This window comes from Poecile atricapillus, chromosome 22 (genome assembly GCF_030490865.1).
Source record: "Poecile atricapillus isolate bPoeAtr1 chromosome 22, bPoeAtr1.hap1, whole genome shotgun sequence".
Classification (NCBI taxonomy): domain Eukaryota; kingdom Metazoa; phylum Chordata; class Aves; order Passeriformes; family Paridae; genus Poecile; species Poecile atricapillus.
The window spans coordinates 7,972,569-7,992,571 of record NC_081270.1 but is presented as its reverse complement, the minus strand read 5'-3'; the positions used below and the strand labels follow the sequence as shown (position 1 = coordinate 7,992,571).

At 63.1% G+C, this 20,003-nt stretch overlaps 2 protein-coding genes across 6 annotated transcripts; one reads left to right on the top strand and one right to left on the bottom strand.

Annotated features, from left to right (window-relative positions):
* Positions 1 to 543: 543 nt before the first annotated feature.
* RAP1GAP (RAP1 GTPase activating protein) lies at positions 544 to 10,149 on the top strand. 4 transcript variants are annotated; one of them, XM_058855053.1, is made up of 21 exons: positions 544 to 628; positions 2,825 to 2,901; positions 2,989 to 3,031; positions 3,134 to 3,172; positions 3,276 to 3,461; positions 4,078 to 4,172; positions 4,250 to 4,328; positions 4,413 to 4,466; positions 4,545 to 4,628; positions 4,708 to 4,808; positions 4,878 to 5,007; positions 5,421 to 5,576; positions 5,653 to 5,724; positions 5,809 to 5,895; positions 6,476 to 6,613; positions 7,085 to 7,153; positions 7,226 to 7,335; positions 7,444 to 7,515; positions 8,034 to 8,127; positions 8,207 to 8,288; positions 8,371 to 10,149. In XM_058855053.1, the coding sequence occupies exons 3-21, from the start codon at positions 2,993 to 2,995 to the stop codon at positions 8,499 to 8,501; spliced, it is 1,818 nt and encodes a 605-aa protein (XP_058711036.1). In that variant the 5' UTR covers positions 544 to 628; positions 2,825 to 2,901; positions 2,989 to 2,992; the 3' UTR covers positions 8,502 to 10,149. The 4 variants fall into 4 exon arrangements, with proteins under 4 accessions (XP_058711036.1, XP_058711035.1, XP_058711038.1 ...); XM_058855052.1 differs by having other exon boundaries at positions 545 to 628; positions 2,984 to 3,031; XM_058855054.1 differs by lacking the exon at positions 544 to 628 and having other exon boundaries at positions 2,751 to 2,901; positions 2,984 to 3,031; positions 8,371 to 8,438; positions 8,516 to 10,149.
* A 133-nt stretch (positions 10,150 to 10,282) lies between these two features.
* ALPL (alkaline phosphatase, biomineralization associated) lies at positions 10,283 to 18,141 on the bottom strand. 2 transcript variants are annotated; one of them, XM_058855057.1, is made up of 12 exons: positions 18,005 to 18,141; positions 16,624 to 16,715; positions 16,431 to 16,550; positions 15,433 to 15,548; positions 14,732 to 14,906; positions 14,471 to 14,646; positions 13,057 to 13,200; positions 12,833 to 12,902; positions 12,070 to 12,204; positions 11,328 to 11,519; positions 11,068 to 11,187; positions 10,283 to 10,970 (listed from the first exon to the last, which is right to left on the bottom strand). In XM_058855057.1, exons 2-12 carry the CDS (start codon positions 16,679 to 16,681, stop codon positions 10,717 to 10,719), a joined length of 1,560 nt encoding a protein of 519 aa, XP_058711040.1. In that variant the 5' UTR covers positions 16,682 to 16,715; positions 18,005 to 18,141; the 3' UTR covers positions 10,283 to 10,716. The 2 variants fall into 2 exon arrangements, with proteins under 2 accessions (XP_058711040.1, XP_058711039.1); XM_058855056.1 differs by having other exon boundaries at positions 17,985 to 18,126.
* Positions 18,142 to 20,003: the final 1,862 nt, after the last annotated feature.

Below are 20,003 nucleotides of genomic sequence, written 5' to 3'. Positions count from 1 at the left end.
GAGAGCCAGGGCTGGGGAAGGGGGGATCCAGCTCTGGGTCCCAGGGAGAGATGCGGGGGGAGCCCCATGAGCCGAATTTGGGGGGAGAGGTGGGTGATGGCAGCCGGGTACCAACCGCGGGTGGGAGCTGGAGATGTCCGGGGGACCCGCGGCTCTGCGGGGACACCCGGGGGGTCTCGGGGGGTGACACCGGGGACAGGGAGGGGGATCCCCAGTTCCGGGTCCCGGTCCCGGTGCCCGTTCCCTGGTGCGGTGCCCGGTTCCCGGTGCCCGGTCCCTGGTGCGGTGCCCGGTTCCCGGTACCGGTGCCCGTTCCCTGGTGCGGTGCCCGGTTCCCGGTCCCGGTGCCCGGTCCCTGGTGCGGTGCCCGGTTCCCGGTCCCGGTGCCCGGTCCCTGGTGCCGTGCCCGGTTCCCGGTCCCGGTGCCCGTTCCCTGGTGCGGTGCCCGGTTCCCGGTACCGGTGCCCGTTCCCTGGTGCGGTGCCCGGTTCCCGGTACCGGTGCCGGTCCCGCCGCCCCCGGAGGGGCCGCCCCGCCCCGCCGCACGTGACGCTGCGCGGTGGCAGCGAGCGCCGGGCCCCGCTCGGCTCCGCTCGGTACCGGCCCCGCTCCGGGACCGCCGCCCCCGGTAAGTGCCGCCCTGCGGGGACCGGGCACCGCGCTCCCCCCGGGGACAGCCCTCCGGGGATGTCCCCTCGTCCCCACCGCAGCACCGGGGGGTCCGTCCGCCCGTGACCTTCACCGCTGCCGGTACCGGGGGAGGGGATGGGGGGGGGAAGATGCTCCGGGCCTGGGGAAAGAGACCCGGGTTGGGGAGGGAGGGGGGGGTCCCCCATTGGGCCCTCAGCCGGTTCCCCCCAAATGTCTTCTCCATGATTGCCCCTATAACTTGCCCCCCCCCCCCAAACCTGCCCCCCTCTTCTGCCCCACATCATCTGCTCCCCCTGTTTCAGTCTCCCCAGTCTGGCTCCCGTGTCACCCCAAACCAAATCTCCCCCTCCCCAAGCCCCCAGTCTGGCCCCCACATTTAGAACATCCCCCCCGGTGCTCCCCCCACCCTCCCGCCGTGGATGTGGGGTGTGGGGAGCGATAGGGGAGCCCCCCCAGGGCCGCCCCCAGCCCGGCGGGGTCACGCTGCGGCCCAGGGAAGGGTCGCGATTGCACGGGGACGGATGGCAATGTCGCATTGGCACGGGGACACCGGCGGGTCGCACTTGCACGGGGACGGGTCGCACCTGCACCGGGGCTGTGCTTGGCTGTGCCTGTGTTTGCACCGGTGCCGTGTTTGCCCAGGGCCGGGTCACACCTGCACCGGGGCTGTCTTTGCACAGGAACGGGGCTCGTTTGCACCGGTGCCGTGTTTGCCCAGGGACGGTGACATTTGCACGAGGGTCCCTTTTGCACCAGGGACACACTCGCGCGTCATTGTGTTTGCACAGGGCCGGGTCACATTTGCACCGGGGTGTGTTTGATGGGGACAGTGCCATTGGCATGGGGACGGTGGCGTTTGCACGAGAATGGTCACATTGCCACAGAGAGAGCGACATTTGCACGGGGCTGGTGACACTGGCGTGGGGCCGGTGACACTGGCACGGCAATGATCGTACTTGCACGGGGACAGACCCTGGGCACGGGGCTGGTGGCACCGGCTCGGGGTCAGTGACACTTTCATGGGGAGGGTGGCACTGGCACGGGGTCGGTGGCACTGGCGCGGACACGATCACATCTCACGGGGTGGGTGACACGGGCACGGAGTGGGTGACACTCGGCGGGGTCGGGGACACTCGGCGAGGTCGGGGACACTCGGCGGGGTCGGGGACACTCGGCGGGGTCGGTGACGCTTGGCGGGGTCGGTGACGCTTGGCGGGGTCGGGGACACTTTTGCGGGGTTGGGGACACTTTTGCGGGGTTGGGGACACTGCGGGGTTGGGGACACTCGGCGGGGTTGGGGACACTCGGCGGGGTTGGGGACACTTTTGCGGGGTCCCGGCGCTGTCCGTGGTGCTGCCCCGCGCCGCCGCCTCCCGCCGGCAGAGGGCGCCCTTCGGGGCGGGGTTGGGTCTGGGGGGTCTCAGAGCCCCCAGGTTGGGTTTGGGGGTCTCAGTACCCCCAGGTTGGGTTTGGGGGGTCTCAGAGGCCCCAGGTTGGGTTTGGGGAGGTCTCAGTGCCCCAGGTTGGGTTTGGGGGGTCTCAGTGCCCCCAGGTTGGGTTTGGGGGGTCTCAGTGCCCCCAGGTTGGGTCTGGGGGGTCTCAGTGCCCCCAGGTTGGGTTTGGGGGGGTCTCAGTGCCCCAGGTTGGGTTTGGGGGGTCTCAGTGCCCTCAGGTTGGGTTTGGGGGGTCTCAGTGCCCTCAGGTTGGGTTTGGGGGGGTCTCAGTGCCCCCAGGTTGGGTTTGGGGGGTCTCAGTGCCCCCAGGTTGGGTTTGGGGGGTCTCAGAGGCCCCAGGTTGGGTTTGGGGGGGGTCTCAGAGGCCCCAGGTTGGGTCTGGGGGGTCTCAGTGCCCTCAGGTTGGGTCTGGGGGGTCTCAGTACCCCCAGGTTGGGTCTGGGGGGTCTCAGTGCCCCCAGGTTGGGTTTGGGGGGGTGTCAGTGCCCCCAGGTTGGGTCTGGGGGGGGTCTCAGTGCCCCCAGGTTGGGTTTGGGGGGTCTCAGAGTCCCCAGGTTGGGTTTGGGGGGGTCTCAGTGCCCCCAGGGGGTGACCCCGCTCCGCTGGCCCTGGCACCGGCGGGGTGACACCTGGCTCGCTGCCATCAGCTGGCTCCAGGGGTAAGGCTGCTGGCCGGGCATCCTGGAGAGGGGCTGTGGGGGAGCTCTCCTCTCCCCCAGGAAGCGCCATGGGCCCCCCTGGACCCCCACACACCACCTAGACTCATCTCCAGCCAGCAGCACGTCCCAACCCCGAGGTAAGCACCCATGGATTCCCCCCACCCAAGGATGCCCGCCCCAGGGCAGGGAGACAGGCACCCACAGCCCCTCTCTCCCCAGAGCAGCAGGATGGCCCAGCAGCGCCATGCCATCCCCCCACCACTCAAGGTAGGTGTTGGGGTGGGGGCACCCGTGGGGTGCCACCATGGGCATGGCCCATCCTACCACCCGTGGGTGCCAGCGTGGCTGTCACCACCCCTTGCCTTGCAGACGGAGGAGGATTACATCCCCTACCCCAGCGTGCATGAGGTAGAGCACCCACCCCTCTCCGGGGAGGGCTGCGAGGGGCGGTGGCTGGCTGGGTGGGTTGGTGGCTGGGTGCCCAAAGCACCCACCGTGGCTGTGGGTGCAGGTGCTGGGCCGGGAGGGGCCGTTCCCCCTCATCCTCCTGCCGCAGTTCGGGGGTTACTGGATTGAGGGCACCAACCACCAGCTGAGCGGGGCCCCTGAATCGCCCCCCACTCCGGCACCTGGCACCCGGGCGAAGCTGGAGGGCAACCACACGGCCAAGATCTACCGCAAGCACTTCCTGGGCAAGGTGAGGCCCTGGGGCCTGGGGTGGGGGGATATCCCACGGCTGTGGATGGGCAGGAGCATGGAGACCACATGCTCAGGTGTTCATGGATGTAGGCATGGTGTCCATGGGAATGGGAGCCCCATGGATGGGTGCTCATGTTCACAGGTGCTCGTGGATGTGGGTGTGTGTATCCCTGGAGATGGGAGCCCTATGGGTGGTGGAAATGGGTGCCCATGGATGTAGCCCTGGGCACGGCTGCCCCATGACAAGGGTGCGTGGGGTGGGTTCTCCATGGGAACGGAAGGACATGGACACCTCATAAACACACGTGCTTTGGCACGTGGCTGCTTGTGGACACGGGTGCTCCATGGGGTGGGTGTTGGGTCTCCACGGGCAGGAGAGCCCCTGGCATGGTGCCCACAGACATGGGTTCTCCGTAGGTTTGCATGGACACGGGGCTCCATAGGTTTGTGTGTCCAGAGGACCTGGACACCCCAAGGCGTGTGTGGCTCCCTGGGTGTAGGTGCCCCATAGGTGGTACCTGTGGGTACAGGTGCTCCTGGGCCCGGGTGTCCCACGGCACGAGTGCCCCCAGCATGAGCACCCTCGGCCATGGCTGCTTGGCTCCTTCCCACAGGAGCACTTCAATTACTACTCCCTGGACCCGGCGCTGGGACACCTCGTCTTCTCGCTCAAGTACGACGAGCAGGAGCACCTCCACCTGCTGCTGCGGTGAGCAGGGTGTGGGAGGCACCCGTGGGAGCTGCCGGGGGTGGGGGGGGCCCCCTGACCCCCTCCTTGCTCCGCAGCACCCGTGCCCGCACCCTGCATGACGTGGTGCCCATCTCCTGCCTGGCCGAGTTCCCCAACGTGGTGCAGATGGCCAAGGTGGGTGCGACCCCGCCCCCCAGCAGCACCCATGGGTGCCCCCCAGCCCCAGGCCCCCCACAGCATCACCCCTCCCTCCCACAGCTGGTGTGCGAGGACGTGAACGTGGATCGCTTCTACCCTGTGCTCTATCCCAAGGTGAACGGGATGCAGGGAGGGGGCACGTGGGCACCCATGGGTGCCCCTCCCCAGCTTCTGACGCCCCCCACCCCGCAGGCATCCCGCCTCATCCTCGCCTTTGATGAGCACGTGCTCAGCAACCACTTCAAATTTGGGGTCATCTACCAAAAACTGGGGCAGGTACAGGGTGGGGCCGGTGGGGGTTTGGGTGGGGGGGGTCCGTGGGTGGGTGCTGGCACCCATCCCCACCCCGCTGCAGACCTCCGAGGAGGAGCTTTTCGGCACCACGGAGGAGAGCCCGGCCTTCGCCGAATTCCTCGAGGTCCTGGGTCAGCGGGTGCAGCTGCGGGACTTCAAGGGGTGCGTGAGGGGATGGTAGGGGGGCACCCACAGGGTCAGGGTGCCCGTCTCACCCACCCACCCACGCAGGTTCCGAGGGGGGCTGGATGTGACCCACGGACAGACAGGCAGCGAGTCGGTCTATTGCCACTTCCGTGACAAGGAGATCATGTTCCACGTCTCCACCAAACTGCCCTACACCGAGGGGGATGCCCAGCAGGTGGGCACCCGTGGGTGCTGGGGGGGTGAAAGGAGGGGGAACGGGGGGGACGCTTGGGTGCTTGAGAGCAGGGGGTTGGAGGTGGTCCTGGTGCTGGTGGGATGTCCCACAGAATGGAGGGGACCCCTGGGACATCCGTGGGTGGGGGTGGACATCCGTGGGGCTCGGGAGATAGCAGGGCACTCATGGGTGTGGGGAAACATCTTTGGGATGCAGAGGACTGGTAAGGCACCTATGGGTGCCGGGGGGAGCTGTGGGATGCAGGGGGCTGGTGGAGCATCTGTGGGTGCCAGGGTGCACCTCTGGGGCACAGGGGCTTTCATTGCTCTTGATGCCCCCGGTGTGACCACCCTCTGTCCCTCGTGTCCTGGTGTGTGCCCCCACGTCCCTCCGCATCCCACCTGTCCCCACAGCTGCAGCGGAAGCGTCACATCGGCAACGATATCGTGGCCATCGTCTTCCAGGACGAGAACACACCGTTCGTCCCCGACATGATCGCCTCCAACTTCCTCCACGCCTTCGTGGTGGTGCAGCTGGAGCAGGGGGGCTCCCAGGGCACCCTCTACAAGGTACCCCCCCGTGCCTCAGTGTCCCCGTCCCCCTGGGGGCCCGCAGGGTGCCCCGTCACCCCCACACCCGCCGCAGGTCTCCGTCACCGCCCGTGACGACGTGCCCTTCTTCGGCCCGCCGCTGCCCGACCCCGCCGTCTTCAGGAAGGTGAGAGCCCTTGGGAGCCCCCCGGGGGTCCCTGGTGACACCGAGCCAGCCACGCACCCACCCAGGACCGCCCCCACTCCGCAGGGCCCCGAGTTCCAGGAGTTCCTGCTGACCAAGCTCATCAACGCCGAGTACGCCTGCTACCGAGCAGAGAAGTTCGCCAAGCTGGAGGTGCGGGATGGGAGCGGGATTGGGAACGGGATGGGAGCGGGATTGGGAGCGGGATTGGGAGCGGGATGGGAGCGGGATTGGGAGCGGGATTGGGAACGGGATGGGAGCGGGATTGGGAACGGGATGGGTGCGGGATGGGTGCGGGATTGGATGCGGGGTTGGATGCGGTGCCGGGTGCGGGGCTGGCGTGGGCGCAGCGGTGCGGGGCTGGGTGCGGGATTGGATGCGGGGCTGGGTGCGGGGTTCGCGTGGGCGCAGCGGTGCGGGGCTGGGAGCGGGATTGGATGCGGGGCTGGGAGCGGGGCTGGGTGCGCGATTGGATGCGGGGCTGGGTGCGGGGCCGGGTGCGGGATTGGATGCGGGATTGGATGCGGGGCTGGGTGCGGGGCCGGGAGCGGAGCTGGGTGCGGGATTGGATGCGGGGCTGGGTGCGGGGCTGGATGCGGGGCTGGGTGCGGGGCTGGGAGCGGGATTGGATGCGGGGTTGGATGCGGGGCTGGGAGCGGAGCTGGGTGCGGGATTGGATGCGGGGCTGGGTGCGGGGTTCGCGTGGGCGCAGCGGTGCGGGGCTGGTGCGCAGGAGCGGACGCGGGCGGCGCTGCTGGAGACGCTGCACGAGGAGCTGCAGGCTCGCAGCCAGGCCATGCTGGGGCTCGGCCCCGACGACGAGCGCCCCGACAACGGCGGCGCCGCCCCGGGCTTCTTCGAGTCCTTCAAGGTGGGGCGCGGGGATCCCGCACCCCGCACACGCCCGCACGCAGCACTGAGGGGCTCAGCCCCGCCCTGACGCCTGCGGGGCCGGGTCCCCTTCCCCGGGTCCCCTCTCCGGGTCCCCTCCCCGGGTCCCCTCCCCGGGTCCCCCCACCCAAGACACGCCCCCTCTGCGCTGACCCCGCCCCCTGCGCGCGCAGCCGATCTGCGGGCGCGTTCCTGAGGCCGCGCCCAGCCCAGGCCACGCCCCCTCATGGACCGGAACGGTCCCGTGCGCTCAAGCCCCTCCCCTTTCCCATCAAACCACACCCCTTAGGCCACGCCCCCACATCGCATAAGCCCCGCCCAGGTCCCGCTCCCCGCCCCGCCCCTCACACGAAGCCCCTCCCACCCCGTCCTTGGCTCCGCCCCCCGCGGTCCCCCCGGTTCCCGGTTCCCGCTCCCCGTGGCCCCGGTACTGACGCGCTGCCGCCCCCAGTCGCTGCTGGTGCCCGGGAGCCGCCGGGGACGCCGCGGCAGCGCCATCGGGCTGGGCTCGGTGGAAGAGGTGGGTACCTCGCTGTCCCCGGTCGGTGTCCCCCCGGTTCCCGGTGTCCCCCCGGTTAACGGCGCCCCGCAGGCGCTGCTGGTGCCCGGCAAGAGCCCTTCGAGGCGGCGGCCCGGCCCCCTCGGCTCCCGCCGCTCCAGCGCCATCGGCATCGAGAGCATCCAGGAGGCGCCGGCCGGCAGGTGAGCGCCGGTACCGGCCCCGCCGCTGTCCCCTCCCGCTGTCCCCTCCCGCTGTCCCCTCCCGCTGTCCCCTCCCGCTGTCCCCTCACTGCCGTCGTCTCCCCGCAGGGACGGCCCCGCAGCCGCCGACGGCTCCAGCTCCACACACAGCTCCCCCGAGAGCCGCCGGAACCCCGACAGGTCCCGCAGCTGCCACCAGGATCGGGGACACGGGGAGAGAAGGGCACTGGGCTGGGGTGGCACTGGGGAGGGAGTCCATGGGGACTGGAAGGCACTGGGATGCTGTGGCAGGGGGACAGGGTGGCACCGGTACGAGGTGACTTCAAGGCGAGGTGACACGGGGACAGGGTGACACCAGGGTGACAGGGGAGTGGAGGACACTGGGATGGTGTAGCTCAAGGACAGGGTGACACCGCCTGGGGTGGCACAGGGACACATGGCACGGACACAGGTTGGTATGATGACAAGAGGCATGGGGACAGGATTGCATGGGGCCGGGACCTCCCAGGGATGGCACGGGGTGGGGACAGGGCGCAGGGTGACATGAGGATGCAGTGTCCTGGTCGGGGTGGTGTGGGGACAGGGTGTCCCGGGGCCAGCATAACATCGCAGCGGGCCGCGGTGGTGGCCACGAGGCGAGGTGCCAGCCTGTTGTGGCCTTGGGGACTGTCCCTGGCCGTGGGGACTGTCCCTGGCAGGGCCGAGAAGCCAGAGGCGCCGGATTTCTCCCGCTCCTCCTCCAGCGCCAGCAGCTTCGGCAGCGCCGCGGAGGAGCCGGGCGAGCCCGGACGGGTACGGGGAGCCCGGGCGGGGGGTCCGGGGGGGCAGCCCGGGGTGGGCAACACCCCCGTGACCCCCCACGCCCCCTCAGGAGAGCCGCTCGCCCTCGGGGAGCCACCGCGACGCCTTCACTGACACTCCCTGGCCAGATGACCCCCCCGGAACCCCCCCAGGTAGCCCAGCACCCCCGGCTCGGGGCGCCGCGGGGCTGGGGGACCCCTCGGGGTGCTCATGTTCCCCCCCCCTTTCTCCCAGGCCGTTGCCCGCCTGACCCCCCCTGCCCTGAGATCAAAATCCAGCTGGAGCAGCCCCCCCCTAATCCGGTGAGGCTCTCCCCCCTCCACCAGTGCAGTATGGGGGTGCCCACACTGGGGTGCCCCCACTGATGTCCCTCCCACAGGGCTCATAGTCACCCCCCCTACCCACGGGGGTGTCACCGCTTCGCCCCCTCTGTGTGCCACCCCCGTGCCAGGAGCTGAAGCCATCATCCCCGGTGCAGGATTTGGGGAGACCCCCCCAAAAAATTGGGATGTGCCCCCCTCCAGACAATCTCTGTCACCCCAAAAACCCCTTGGGTGAGGGGGTGATGCACTACAAAGGGGCCCCCCCTTTGCTGTGACCTCAAAAGGAAGAGTGGGTCCAACCCCAGCATCACTCCCTCCCCCCCAAAAGAGAAGGGACTCAAATCCAGGGTAACCCCAAAGTGGAGCTCCCCCTCCCCCCCCTTTATTATAAGGGAAGAAAGTTCTGGAATGGGCCAGAGGCTGGAATTGCGGGGAGGGGGAGGAATATTTTTTCACACCCTCCCAAACTGTGTTTGTGTTTCCCGTGAGTCCTGTATAAAATAAAAGTTTATTTATCGCTACAGTGGGGGAGGTCTCCAATATCTAGGGGGTCCCAAAACATCAGTGGGGGCTCTAAAAACTCTAATTTTGGGGGGTCATTTTCCAAATGTTGGGTTTCACTGCAGCTAGGCTGAGCAAAGCCTTTCTTTGATGGTCCCTGGTTTTGGGATGCTCTGAGTACCCCAAGGCGTTGCCTCCCCCCCCAAAGTGCCCCTTTCGGCTCTGCTGGTCAGCCTGGTGTCAGGAGTGGCATTTGGCCACGGCCCCGGTGGCCGCTGGCATCCTGTCAACCCCCTGGCCAAGGAAAAGTGGTTCCCACCCCCCTGAATCCCCCAAAACCACTCGGCACCCCGGGAGTGGTTAAACATAGCTCGGGGCTGCCCGAACTCTGGGAAGTGCCAGCAGCCGGGTCCGGCAATGCCGGGAGGGGGCAAAGGTGGGGGCAGAGCCCCCTCAAAGCCAGCCCTGCCGGGGGCACCTGCTCGGAGGGATCCTGGTTAATGAGGAACTGGATTTTCAATTATAAAACTGGTGAGTGAGTATGAAAAACCAGGGAGGGTGTTTCGGGGCGTTTTGGAAGGTTTGGGGGAGGCAGTGTTTTCCCAGGCATTTGCACTCATGGGCACCGTGGGGCTTTTGTGGGTGCACAGGGACTTGTGCACGTACCAGGGATAATTTGCACAAGCACAGTGACCTGGGCACGTGTTTGCACTGTACATTTTCACTGTATGGACGGGCATGATGACTCAGGGACAGTGGCTTTTGTACCTTGTGGAAAGGGGAGTTCGAGCACAGTGACATCCGTGCGGAGCCATTTGCACCAGCATGGTGACATTTGCACACGCAGGGCACTACCCACCGTGACATCTCAGTGAAATTCTCGTGTGCAAGGGGACATTTGCACACTCAGGGCGCTTTGTGCTGAGCTCAGGCCGTGTCTGCAGGTGCACAGTGACGCTGGCACTGTCACGTTTGCATGTGCAAGGCACAGCACCCACTGGCACGGTGACATTGGCACAAGCACAGTGACATTTGCCCACTCCCTGCACCCTTTGCACACCCAGGGTCGCTGTCCCTGCCCAACCCTCACGCTCACAGCACCCTTCCAGCTGCACAAACCCCTTTCCCCTTGCGACCCCACCTACTAAAATTACCCCCTAATTAACTCACCCTAATGAAGGGGGCGTGTCCCAGGGCCTCCCACCCCTTACATCCCGTTCGCCCCTCATCCACAGCCCCAGCCCCAATCCTTCCCAAATCCCTCCCGGGGCAGCAAATTGCTTTAACCCAAAGAATTATAAAACAAAGTAAATCACTGAGGAGACAACAAAACCCAAGTTTAGGGACAAATTAACCCGATGAGTTAATTTTTTTTCCCATCTTCGTGTGGTCTCTGGCTCCCCACACATGTGACGAGTTGGGCACCAGGGTCAGTCCTCAGCCAAGGGACCGCAGAGGCATTTTGGGACCCAGCCCCATCGCATTTCGCTCAAAGAGGGGGTTTTATCCGCCGAGGCTCCAGCTGCCATCCCCAATCCTGCGGTGGGTTTGGGATAGGCCAGGGAACGTTGCTAATTATAGGGAAGGAACCATGTATTTACAGAGGCAGCTCCCAGCACCAAACCGCCAGCGGCTGCTTTAGCTCCGCTGAGTCTCTCTGTTCTCTCTCTCTTTCCCGGGCGCTGCTGTCCACAAAAAAATAAAAAGGGGGGATGAATTAAAAATAAATCCCCCTTGGTGATTTGCAAGAGGCACTTTAGCAGAAGAGGAGGAGGAGAAGGCTGAAGAAGGGCAGGAGCAGGGGGGTGGCAGGGCGGGTGGCAGCGTTGCAGTGGCCTCGGTTGGAGCCGATGCAGGCGGCGTAGGCCATGGCGTGGGGGATGTAGTTCTGCTCGTGGACCCCGTGCAGCAGGTGGGCCATGGGCCCGCGGGCGAACACGGCCACGTCCTCGCCACCGTGGGTCTCCTGCCGGAGCGGCACGGCTGACTGCGCCTGGTAGTCGGCGTGTGCTGGGGTAAACAGCACAGGTGAGAATCGTGTAAGAACCCAGCTCATTTTAGCCAAGTTGGGACGATTTTAAGGGGTTTTGGCCTAAAACACGCTCACCAAAATCCACGGCAGAGACGTTTTCTCGCTCGCCTGCCACGATTTTATAGCCAGGGCCGTTGCCGTAGAGGATGGAGGTGAAGGGTTTGCGATCCACATCGCTCTGCATCGGGGCCAGGCCTGGTGGTGTGGCACAGTCACCGGGATGGAATCCCCCCAGGGTGTCCCCAGGGTGTCCCCAAGCTGTCCCCAAGCTCTCCCCAGGGTGTCCCCAAGCTGTCCCCAAGCTGTCCCCGGCACCGTGGCCGGGCAGAGCTCACCAAAGATGGGGTTCCCGCGGGGGGTGTAGCCACCAAAGGTGAAGACGTGCGAGTGGTCAGCGGTGACGACGCTGAGTGTGTCCTGGGTGGACGTGAGGCGTGTGGCCAGCCCAATGGCCCTGTCCAGCTCCACGGCCTCGTGCAGCGCCTGCTTTGCCTTCCCCTCGTGGTGCCCGTGGTCGATGCGGCCGCCTGCGGAGCCCAGCGCTGCTCGGTATTGCCCTCCCTTCCTCTTCCCAGCCTCACACTCCCCTTTATTCCCTTTCTGCATCTCCCCATCTTTAATCCCCTATTTATCCCCCCTTTCTACATTCCACATCCTCCCTTTTGCACTCCCATCAGCTCTTTTATTCTTCCTTTTTATCCCCCTACCCTTAATCTGTTTTAGCATTCCACCTTCACCCCTTTTTCCCTTTTTGCCCCTTCATTGTCCCTGTTACCTCTCTTTTTGCATTCCCCCATATCCCCTTTACCTGTCATTTGTGTCCCCCCCACCACCCCCTTATCCTTCCTCCTCATCCCCTTTTTTTGCACTCCCATCTCCCCATTATTCTCCCTTTTTGCGCCATCACCCTTAACCCCCATTTTTGTTCTTCCATCACTCAACTTCCCCTCCTTTTGCAGGGTGCAGTCCTCACTTTTTGTACCTCCCCTTTGTCCAATTCCCCACCTTTCTGCAGCCTCTTTTGCACCCTCATCACCCTCTTTTATCCCCTATTTTTGCACCCCCATGAACTCCCACCTTCAACCAGGAGGAAGAACCCCCGGGGATTTTTCTGGAGTATCCTGATGGCCACAGACACCATCTCGCTGAGGGATGGATCTGTCTCGTTGTTCCTGTCCAGCTCGTACACCATGTCCCCTGGCTCGAAGAGGCCTGGGGACAGGGACACTGCTGGGCACATCCTTTTCCCACCAAAAGAAAAAGGGGGGGCCAAATCCTGCTCCTTGTGCTGGCTCAAGCATTTCACCGGATCCAGGAAGATTAGATAGAACCCGGGGATAATCCCAGCCCTTCCTTCCTCCTGCCCGGCAGGATTCCACATTCCAGATGGGATGGGAATTTCACTGCTAACAAAAGAGCTGCATCCCTAGGAGGGAGCCGTGTCCCAGGGTGGGAGCAGCAGCATCCTTGGGGGTGTAACATCGTCCTTGGTGAGCAGCACATCCTCGAGGGCACACCAACATCCCCAGGGTGCGACACCAGCATTTCCTGGGAAATTGCTGCCTCTTTGGGAGGTACCAGCACCCCTGGGGGCAGCGGTACCCCCACCCTTGGGGATGTAACAGCATCCCTTTGGGATATCAGAATCCCCAGGGGCGTTACAGGATCATCCAGCACCCCCAAGGGATCAGAACCATCTTTGGGGCACATCCACGACAGGGCAGCAGCACCCTGGAGAGGATAACTGGCACCTGCAGCTGGCCCAGCACCCTAGGACAGTACAGGGGTGCCCCTAAAGCACCCAGCTGCTGCCAGGGCACCCTTGGGTGCAGGGACTCACCCAGCAGGAAGTCGGTGCGGCTGAGGTTGAGCGCCAGGAGCCCTCGCCGGTGCCACACGTACTCAGCAACCTGGGGACAGGGGGCAGGGGCATTGTCACCTTTCCATTGCCTCTGCCACCCCCCCCAGATGCTCCCCCAAATATTCCATCCCCTAGGAACGGCTCTGTAGGGTTCCAGTGGGGTGATGTGTGTGTACCCCCACCCCCAGAGAGTCCCTTGTCACCTTGCCCCGGGGCTTGGCCTCCTGCCATGCCTGGACGAGGTTCCTGCCGTCCAGGCGGGTGCCCCGATGCTTCTCCTCGTGGGGATATTCCACATCACTGACATTTTTGGGGAACATGTATTTCCGCCCCCCACCCAGGATCACCTGCAAAAGAGGGGAGGAAACGTAGTTTTAAATAGCTTTTAATTATTTTGAATTTCCCCCTCCAGCTGGGGTTTAATGGGGGAAGACCCTGAAGGGGCGGAATGGGATGTCCAGGAAAGCCCTGGCACTGTGGGCAAAAACACCCGAGGAATTTCACCTCGCCCAAAATAACCCTGAATCTCTTCCTATTAATTAAAACCGAGGACAGAAATAACCATTTCAAGCAGGGATTTGGCTTTTTGAGTATTTTTTTTTCCCCCATCTGTGGGAAGGATGCTCCACATCGGGATCCCCACATGAACCCACTGGAATGGAGCCCCATCCCGTGGCTCTCCCTGTTTGCTTTGGAGCCTGATTTATTTGGCCTCTGTTATTTATAACCTAGCAGAGATTTTATGGTTTTTTTGTATTTTTTTCCCCCTTTCTCTGCTTAGAAGGTGAATTATAAAGCTGCAAAACACCAACGCCAAAATTATTAACAAAAAAAAAAGGGAAAGAAAAGTCTTTTCCCCACTATATAATTATTTCCAGCCTGGGACAGAGTTAAAATTATATTAAAGGGAAAAAAAAAAACAAAACAGCAAAAGAGGCTATTAAAGAGCTAAATAACAGGCTGGGATGTTTTGCTTTGGGGCTATTTTGAAGGACAGAAGAAGATTTATTTACAGTGCTGAATTTCTGCATAAATCCACAGCAGGGAGCAGAACTGGGGGTAAAAGGAAGAGTTTTGAGTCTGGGAAGTATGGGAAAGGAGGAGGTTAGGATAGATTTGTGGGTCTGTGGCTTGGTCCTTGGTGCTCGTGGTCCCAGACCTATGTTTGAGTGTCCTGGTGCCATGTCCACCTGAAAGTGCTGGTACCCCACCCATGGTGGTCCCAACTCTGTGCCCATGGGTGGTCCTGAGCCCACATCTGGTGCCCATTGTGTGGTCCTGGTTCTGCACCCATGGGTGGTCCCAGTCCACCATCGCACTGGGGTCCCAACTTTGCACCCATTGCTGGTCCTGGCCCCGTATTTACCCACAATCCTGGTCCTGCACCCATGAGTGCTCTCAGCCTCACATTTGTGGGGTGGTCCTTGTCTTGTATCCACTCACAGTCCTGACCCTGCACCCCTGGGTGGCTCCAGCCCAGCATCTCCTGGGAGCTGTGGCTCTTCAGCTGTTGGTGGTCCTGGTCACACATCTATCCACAGCCCTGTCCTCACCCCAGGCTGCCCTGCTCCCATCCCCACTGACTCTAGGGCACATTCCTGCTGTCCTCATCCCTACCTCAATCTCAGGGATGTTCTCCACCAGCTGCCGGGCGATGTCCTTGCAGCCACCCTCCAGGGCATCCGGGGGCATCTCTCCGTCTGAGTACCAGTCGCGGTTGGCAGAGTGGGCGTAGGCAGCGCTGGGTGTGGCGTGGGTCACACGCGTGGTGGTGACAATGCCCACGGCCTTGCCTGCTCCACCAATTCAGGGGACAATGGTGAGATCAGCCCCCAAACCCCCGGCGTGGCCTCCTGCCCGGCTCTGCCCGCCCCTCACCTGCCTCCTTGGCCCAGCGGAGGATGGAGGTCACCTCCTGGCCCTTGGTGGTGTTGCAGCGGTCCCGGGTGACGCCGGCGCTGACCCCCAGGGTCCCCTCGTTGGCTTTGACGCCGCAGAGGTAGGCGGTGGCCGTGCCTGCGCTGTCGGGCACCTGGGCATTGGTGTTGTAGGTCTGGAAGTGGGAGATGGATAAAGCACCGTAGTGATCAGCACCCTCATTCCCACCCTGGGCCGTCCCTCCCTGCACCAGACCCCCATCCCACCCGTGTCTCCTCTCTTTTGCCCTTTGCCCCCCGTTTTACCCCCCGCTCCCTCCACCGTGGTGGCTCATCCTCCCCTCACTGCATTTTGCTGCTTTTAGCCTTTTTTTCAGCCCGTATTTTGGCAGGGAGATAGAAGCCAGTGCCACGAACATCCCCACGGGGTAAACGGAGGTGGCTGCTGACTTTAATTATTATTTTAAAAGGTTTTGTTCAGCAAAACGAGCCTGGGAGAAGCAGGGGGGTCCTGTGGCGTCCCGCAGCCGGCGGGCTCCTCCTGCCCGCCCTCCCCGTTCCCACGGGCGGCCCTGGCACTGCCCGCGGCACCGGAGCCAGCTCCCTTCGCCCGCCCCTGACCTCATTTCAGCTCGCTCGATGCCGCCCGCCCGTGACCTTGCGCTCGGTGTCGCGTCCCCGTGGGCGCTCCGGGAGCCTCACCTTGGCCAGGGCCACGAAGGGGAATTTGTCCATCTCCAGCAGGCTCTCCTCGCCCTGCCCGTGCTGCAGCTGCCCTTTGAGGATGCGGGCGGCCGTGACCGTGGAGACGCCCATTCCTGCGGGACACCCTCAGCCTCGCACAACCCTCTCCATGCAAACCCCGCTCATCTCAGGTTACTGCACACCCAGTTTATCCCATCGCCCGGTTTATCCCATCGCCCGGTTTATCCCATCGCCCGGTTTATCCCATCGCTTTTATCGTACTTTATCGGAGCCACCAATTTTTTGCAATCCCAGATTATTTTGCAGCCAGTTTATCCCAGTTCCCAGTTTATCCCAGCAGCCGCTTTTCATTGCAAAGCCAGTTTATCAGAGAACGCACTTTATTGCAACACCCAGCTTTTTGCAAATCCAATTCATTCCAGCACACAGTTTATCCCAGAGCCCAAATTATGGCAAAACCAATTTACCTGAGTAAATTTACCAATTTACCCAGTTCTTTGCCAATCCAGTTTATCCCTGTGCCCAGTTTGCTGTGATCTCAGTTCATTGCAGCACCCAGTTTATGCCAGCACCCAATTTATTGCAACCCAGTTTGCCCCAGCGCACAATTTCATTGCAAAGCAAATTTATTGCAGCACTCAACTTACTCTAAATTCAGTTCATACCAGCACCCAGTTAACCCCAGCACCCAACTTAACACAAACCAACCTGATTGCAGCAACCAATATTTTTTTGCAAATCCAGTTTATCCAGCACCCAGTTTGCTGTAAACTCAATTTACTATAGCACCCATTTATTTTGTAAATCCAGTTCATTGCAGCACCCAGTTTACCCCAGAACACAACTCAGCACAGCACCTCTTTTTCCACAACATCCAACGTGTCAAAGCCCCAGTTCATCACAGCGCCCACTTTACTGCGTTCACTTCATCACCCCCCGGTATCTGCCAGCCCCTGTGCCCCCGCCCCGGGGTGGGTGCTCCCCTCCCATCTCACCGTCCCCCAGGAACAGGATGAGGTTCTTGGCCACATTCTGGTTGAGGCGCTGGAGCCGGAGCGCGTTCCGCAGGGTCTCCTGTGCCTGCCTTCGCCAGTACTCGGGGTCCTTCTCCCTCTCTGCAGGGGAACCGGGCTCATAGCACACAACAGCGCCCACTTTTGGGGTGCTGCCCTTCCAAACCTCACCTACCCGGGACCAGGGATGCTGGGCAGAGCTGGGCGAGGAGGAGGACGAACAGAACCTTCATTCTGCGGCGCTGAGCGGGTGCTGCCAGAAGAGAGCTGCGGGGTGGGTGGCACCCGCTCGTGCCTCAGTTTCCCCACAAAGACCTTTGCCCCGGGGTCAGCCAAGCGAGGACGGAAAGAAATGTCCCTTCCCTGCACAGTCACCGATCTGACTCCCTGGGGACATGCCAACTTACCCCCGCCCCACCCCGCCTCCCCTGGCCATCAGTCCCATGAGGCACCACCTCACTGTCACCAACCCGAGCTGGAGAAAGCCGGCACGGCCCCTGTGGCACAGCGGGGTCCCCATCACATGGCCATGTCCCCATCACGTGTGTTCCCCTTCCATGCCCATGTCCCCATCGTGCTTGTGCCTCTCGTGGGTCCCCATCATGTGTCCCTGTCATGTTCCCATCCCATGTCCATGTCTCCGCTGCACGTCTGCAATCCCATCACACCCCCGTGTCCCCAGCACACACCCCACACACCCCACCCGTGTGTGCCCGTGTCCCTAATGCACCCCCAGGTCCCCAGCGCACAGCCCTGTCCCGATCCCCAGCCAGTTCCTTTCCCCATCCCCATCCCACACCTGGATCCCTGTTGCACACCCACGTCCCACATGACCACGTCCCATCACACACCCATGTCCTTGCTGCATCCCCATCCCGAATCGCTGTGTCCACCACATGCTCGTGTCCCTGCTGCACGTCTACATCCCTGTTGCACACCCAAGTCCCTGTTGCACACCCAAGTCCCCGTTGCACACCCAAGTCCCCGTTGCACACCCAAGTCCCTGTTGCACACCCAAGTCCCTGCTGCACACTCGTGTCCCTGCTGCACACCCGTGTCCCTGCTGCACACTCGTGTCCCTGCTGCACACCCGTGTCCCTGTTACACACCCAAGTCCCTGCTGCACACTCGTGTCCCTGTTACACACCCGTGTCCCTGCTGCACACCCGTGTCCCTGCTGCACGCTCAAGTCCCTGCTGCACACCCGTGTCCCTGCTGCACACCCAAGTCCCTGCTGCACACTCGTGTCCCTGCTGCACACTCGTGTCCCTGTTGCACACCCAAGTCCCTGCTGCACACTCGTGTCCCTACCACATCTGTGTCCCTGTTGCGGATCCACGTTCCCATCACATGCCCGTGTCCCCATGACACCCCCGTGTCCTCAGCACTTGCCCGTGTCCCTGTTGCACACCCACGTCCCCTCCACTTGCCCGTGTCCCCACGGTACCTCCCCTCGGCTGCACGCCCCCTCGCTCCCCGGAGACCCTCCCTCCCTCCCTCCCCCGGGATGGCAGCGGGGGCCCGGGGGGTCCTTACCGGGGCTGTCACACACGTACCCGCGCTAACTTGGGTCCCGACACCCACGTCCCTCTGGGCTGCAGGAGGAGGCCGGGCCGGGGGGACCGCGAGCCCTTAAATCCCCCTGCACCCGGCCTTCGCCTCCTCCTCCTCCTCCCCTTCCTCCACCCTCCCCCTGCTGCCAGCAAGGGGGGGGACGGGGGGAGAAAAGGCCACAAACTGGGCTTACTGGTGCCCTCTGCCGGGTTATACTGGGAGGACTGGGAGGACTGGGATGCACCAAGCCTGGTTGAAGTGCTGAACATCCCTCCCCCGCTTCACACGTGAGAGTTTGGGGTGCCTCTTGGTGGGATAGATGTGCGTTTTGCCGAATTTTGCATTTTTTTCACCTAGACCGTGCTAGAGGCACCAGGGAGGGGTTGTGGAGGGGGTGATGGAGATGAGTGGCGTCTCCCTGCCTCAGTTTCCCCACACGGGCTCCTGCAGCAGCCCACGAGAGATCCCTGCAGGGATCCCGCGGCGTTACTATAGGACCTACAATAAACACGGCGCGGTGACGAGGGCGGGGTGGCTGGGGAGGGGGTGACACCCAGCCCTGCGCCAGTTTCCCTATGGCGGGACCGAGGGGCTCCGTGACCCTCGGAGCCGGCCGTGGCTCCCCGGAAGGTGGCGGTCTGAGCCCACAGATCCGCTCCGGGAGCCCCGGGGTGCGACCAAGGGAGCCCCGACCGCCGCCGTGGGACGGGCACAGCCCCTTGCGGACCCTGCAGAGCTCTCCGGAACCCTTTCCCCTCCCCACGCTCTCCTCACCGCTCTGTGCCCCCCCAGCGCTCTGTGAGCCCAGCAGAAGCCATTTGCGGCCCCGTGGGTGTGATGAGCGTGTCCGTGCTCAGCCCGGCCCGGGGGCACCGCGCGTTCCCATCCCCGGCACCTGCACAGCTGCAGCCATGCACACGAGCGTGTGTGTGCTCACCTGCAGCTGCAGCCATGCACACGAGTGTGTGTGTGTGTGTGCTCACCTGCAGCTGCAGCCGTGCACACCAGTGTGTGTGTGCTCACCTGTACAGCTGCAGCCATGCACACCAGTGTGTGCGTGTGTGTGCTCACCTGCACAGCTGCAGGTGAGCACACGAGCGTATGTGTGTGTGTGTGCTCACCTGCAGCTGCAGCCATGCACAGCAGTGTGTGCGTGTGTGCTCACCTGTACAGCTGCAGCCATGCACACGAGTGTGTGTGTGTGTGCTCACCTGCAGCTGCAGCCGTGCACACCAGTGTGTGTGTGCTCACCTGTACAGCTGCAGCCATGCACACCAGTGTGTGTGTGCTCACCTGCAGCTGCAGCCGTGCACACCAGTGTGTGTGTGCTCACCTGTACAGCTGCAGCCATGCACACCAGTGTGTGTGTGCGTGTGTGCTCACCTGCAGCTGCAGCCATGCACACGAGTGTGTGTGTGTGTGCTCACCTGCAGCTGCAGCCGTGCACACGAGTGTGTGTGTGTGTGTGCGCACCTGCAGCTGCAGCCGTGCAAGCAGCACACGCCCGTGCACACCCTTGCACAAGTGCACGCATGCCCGTCGCACAAGCGCACGCTGGGCTCTTGGTGGCACCGCTCGCTCGCACACGCGCGTGGTTCTGATGGTCACACGCGTGTCTGATGCTCACACGGGTGTGTTTGATGTTCACACGCGTGTTTGATGCTCACACGCTCGTGTGTTTGATTCTCACACGCGTGTTTGATGTTCACACGCGTGTGTCTGATGCTCACACGTGTCTGATGCTCACACGCGTGTTTTTGATGTTCACACACGTGTTTGATGTTCACACACGTGTTTGATGCTCACACGGGTGTGTTTGATGTTCACACACGTTTGATGTTCACACACGTGTTTGATTCTCACACGCGTGTGTCTGACGCTCACACGCGTGTGTTTGATGTTCACACACGTGTCTGACGCTCACACGCGTGTGTTTGATGTTCACACACGTGTCTGACGCTCACACGCGTGTGTTTGATGTTCACACACGTGTCTGACGCT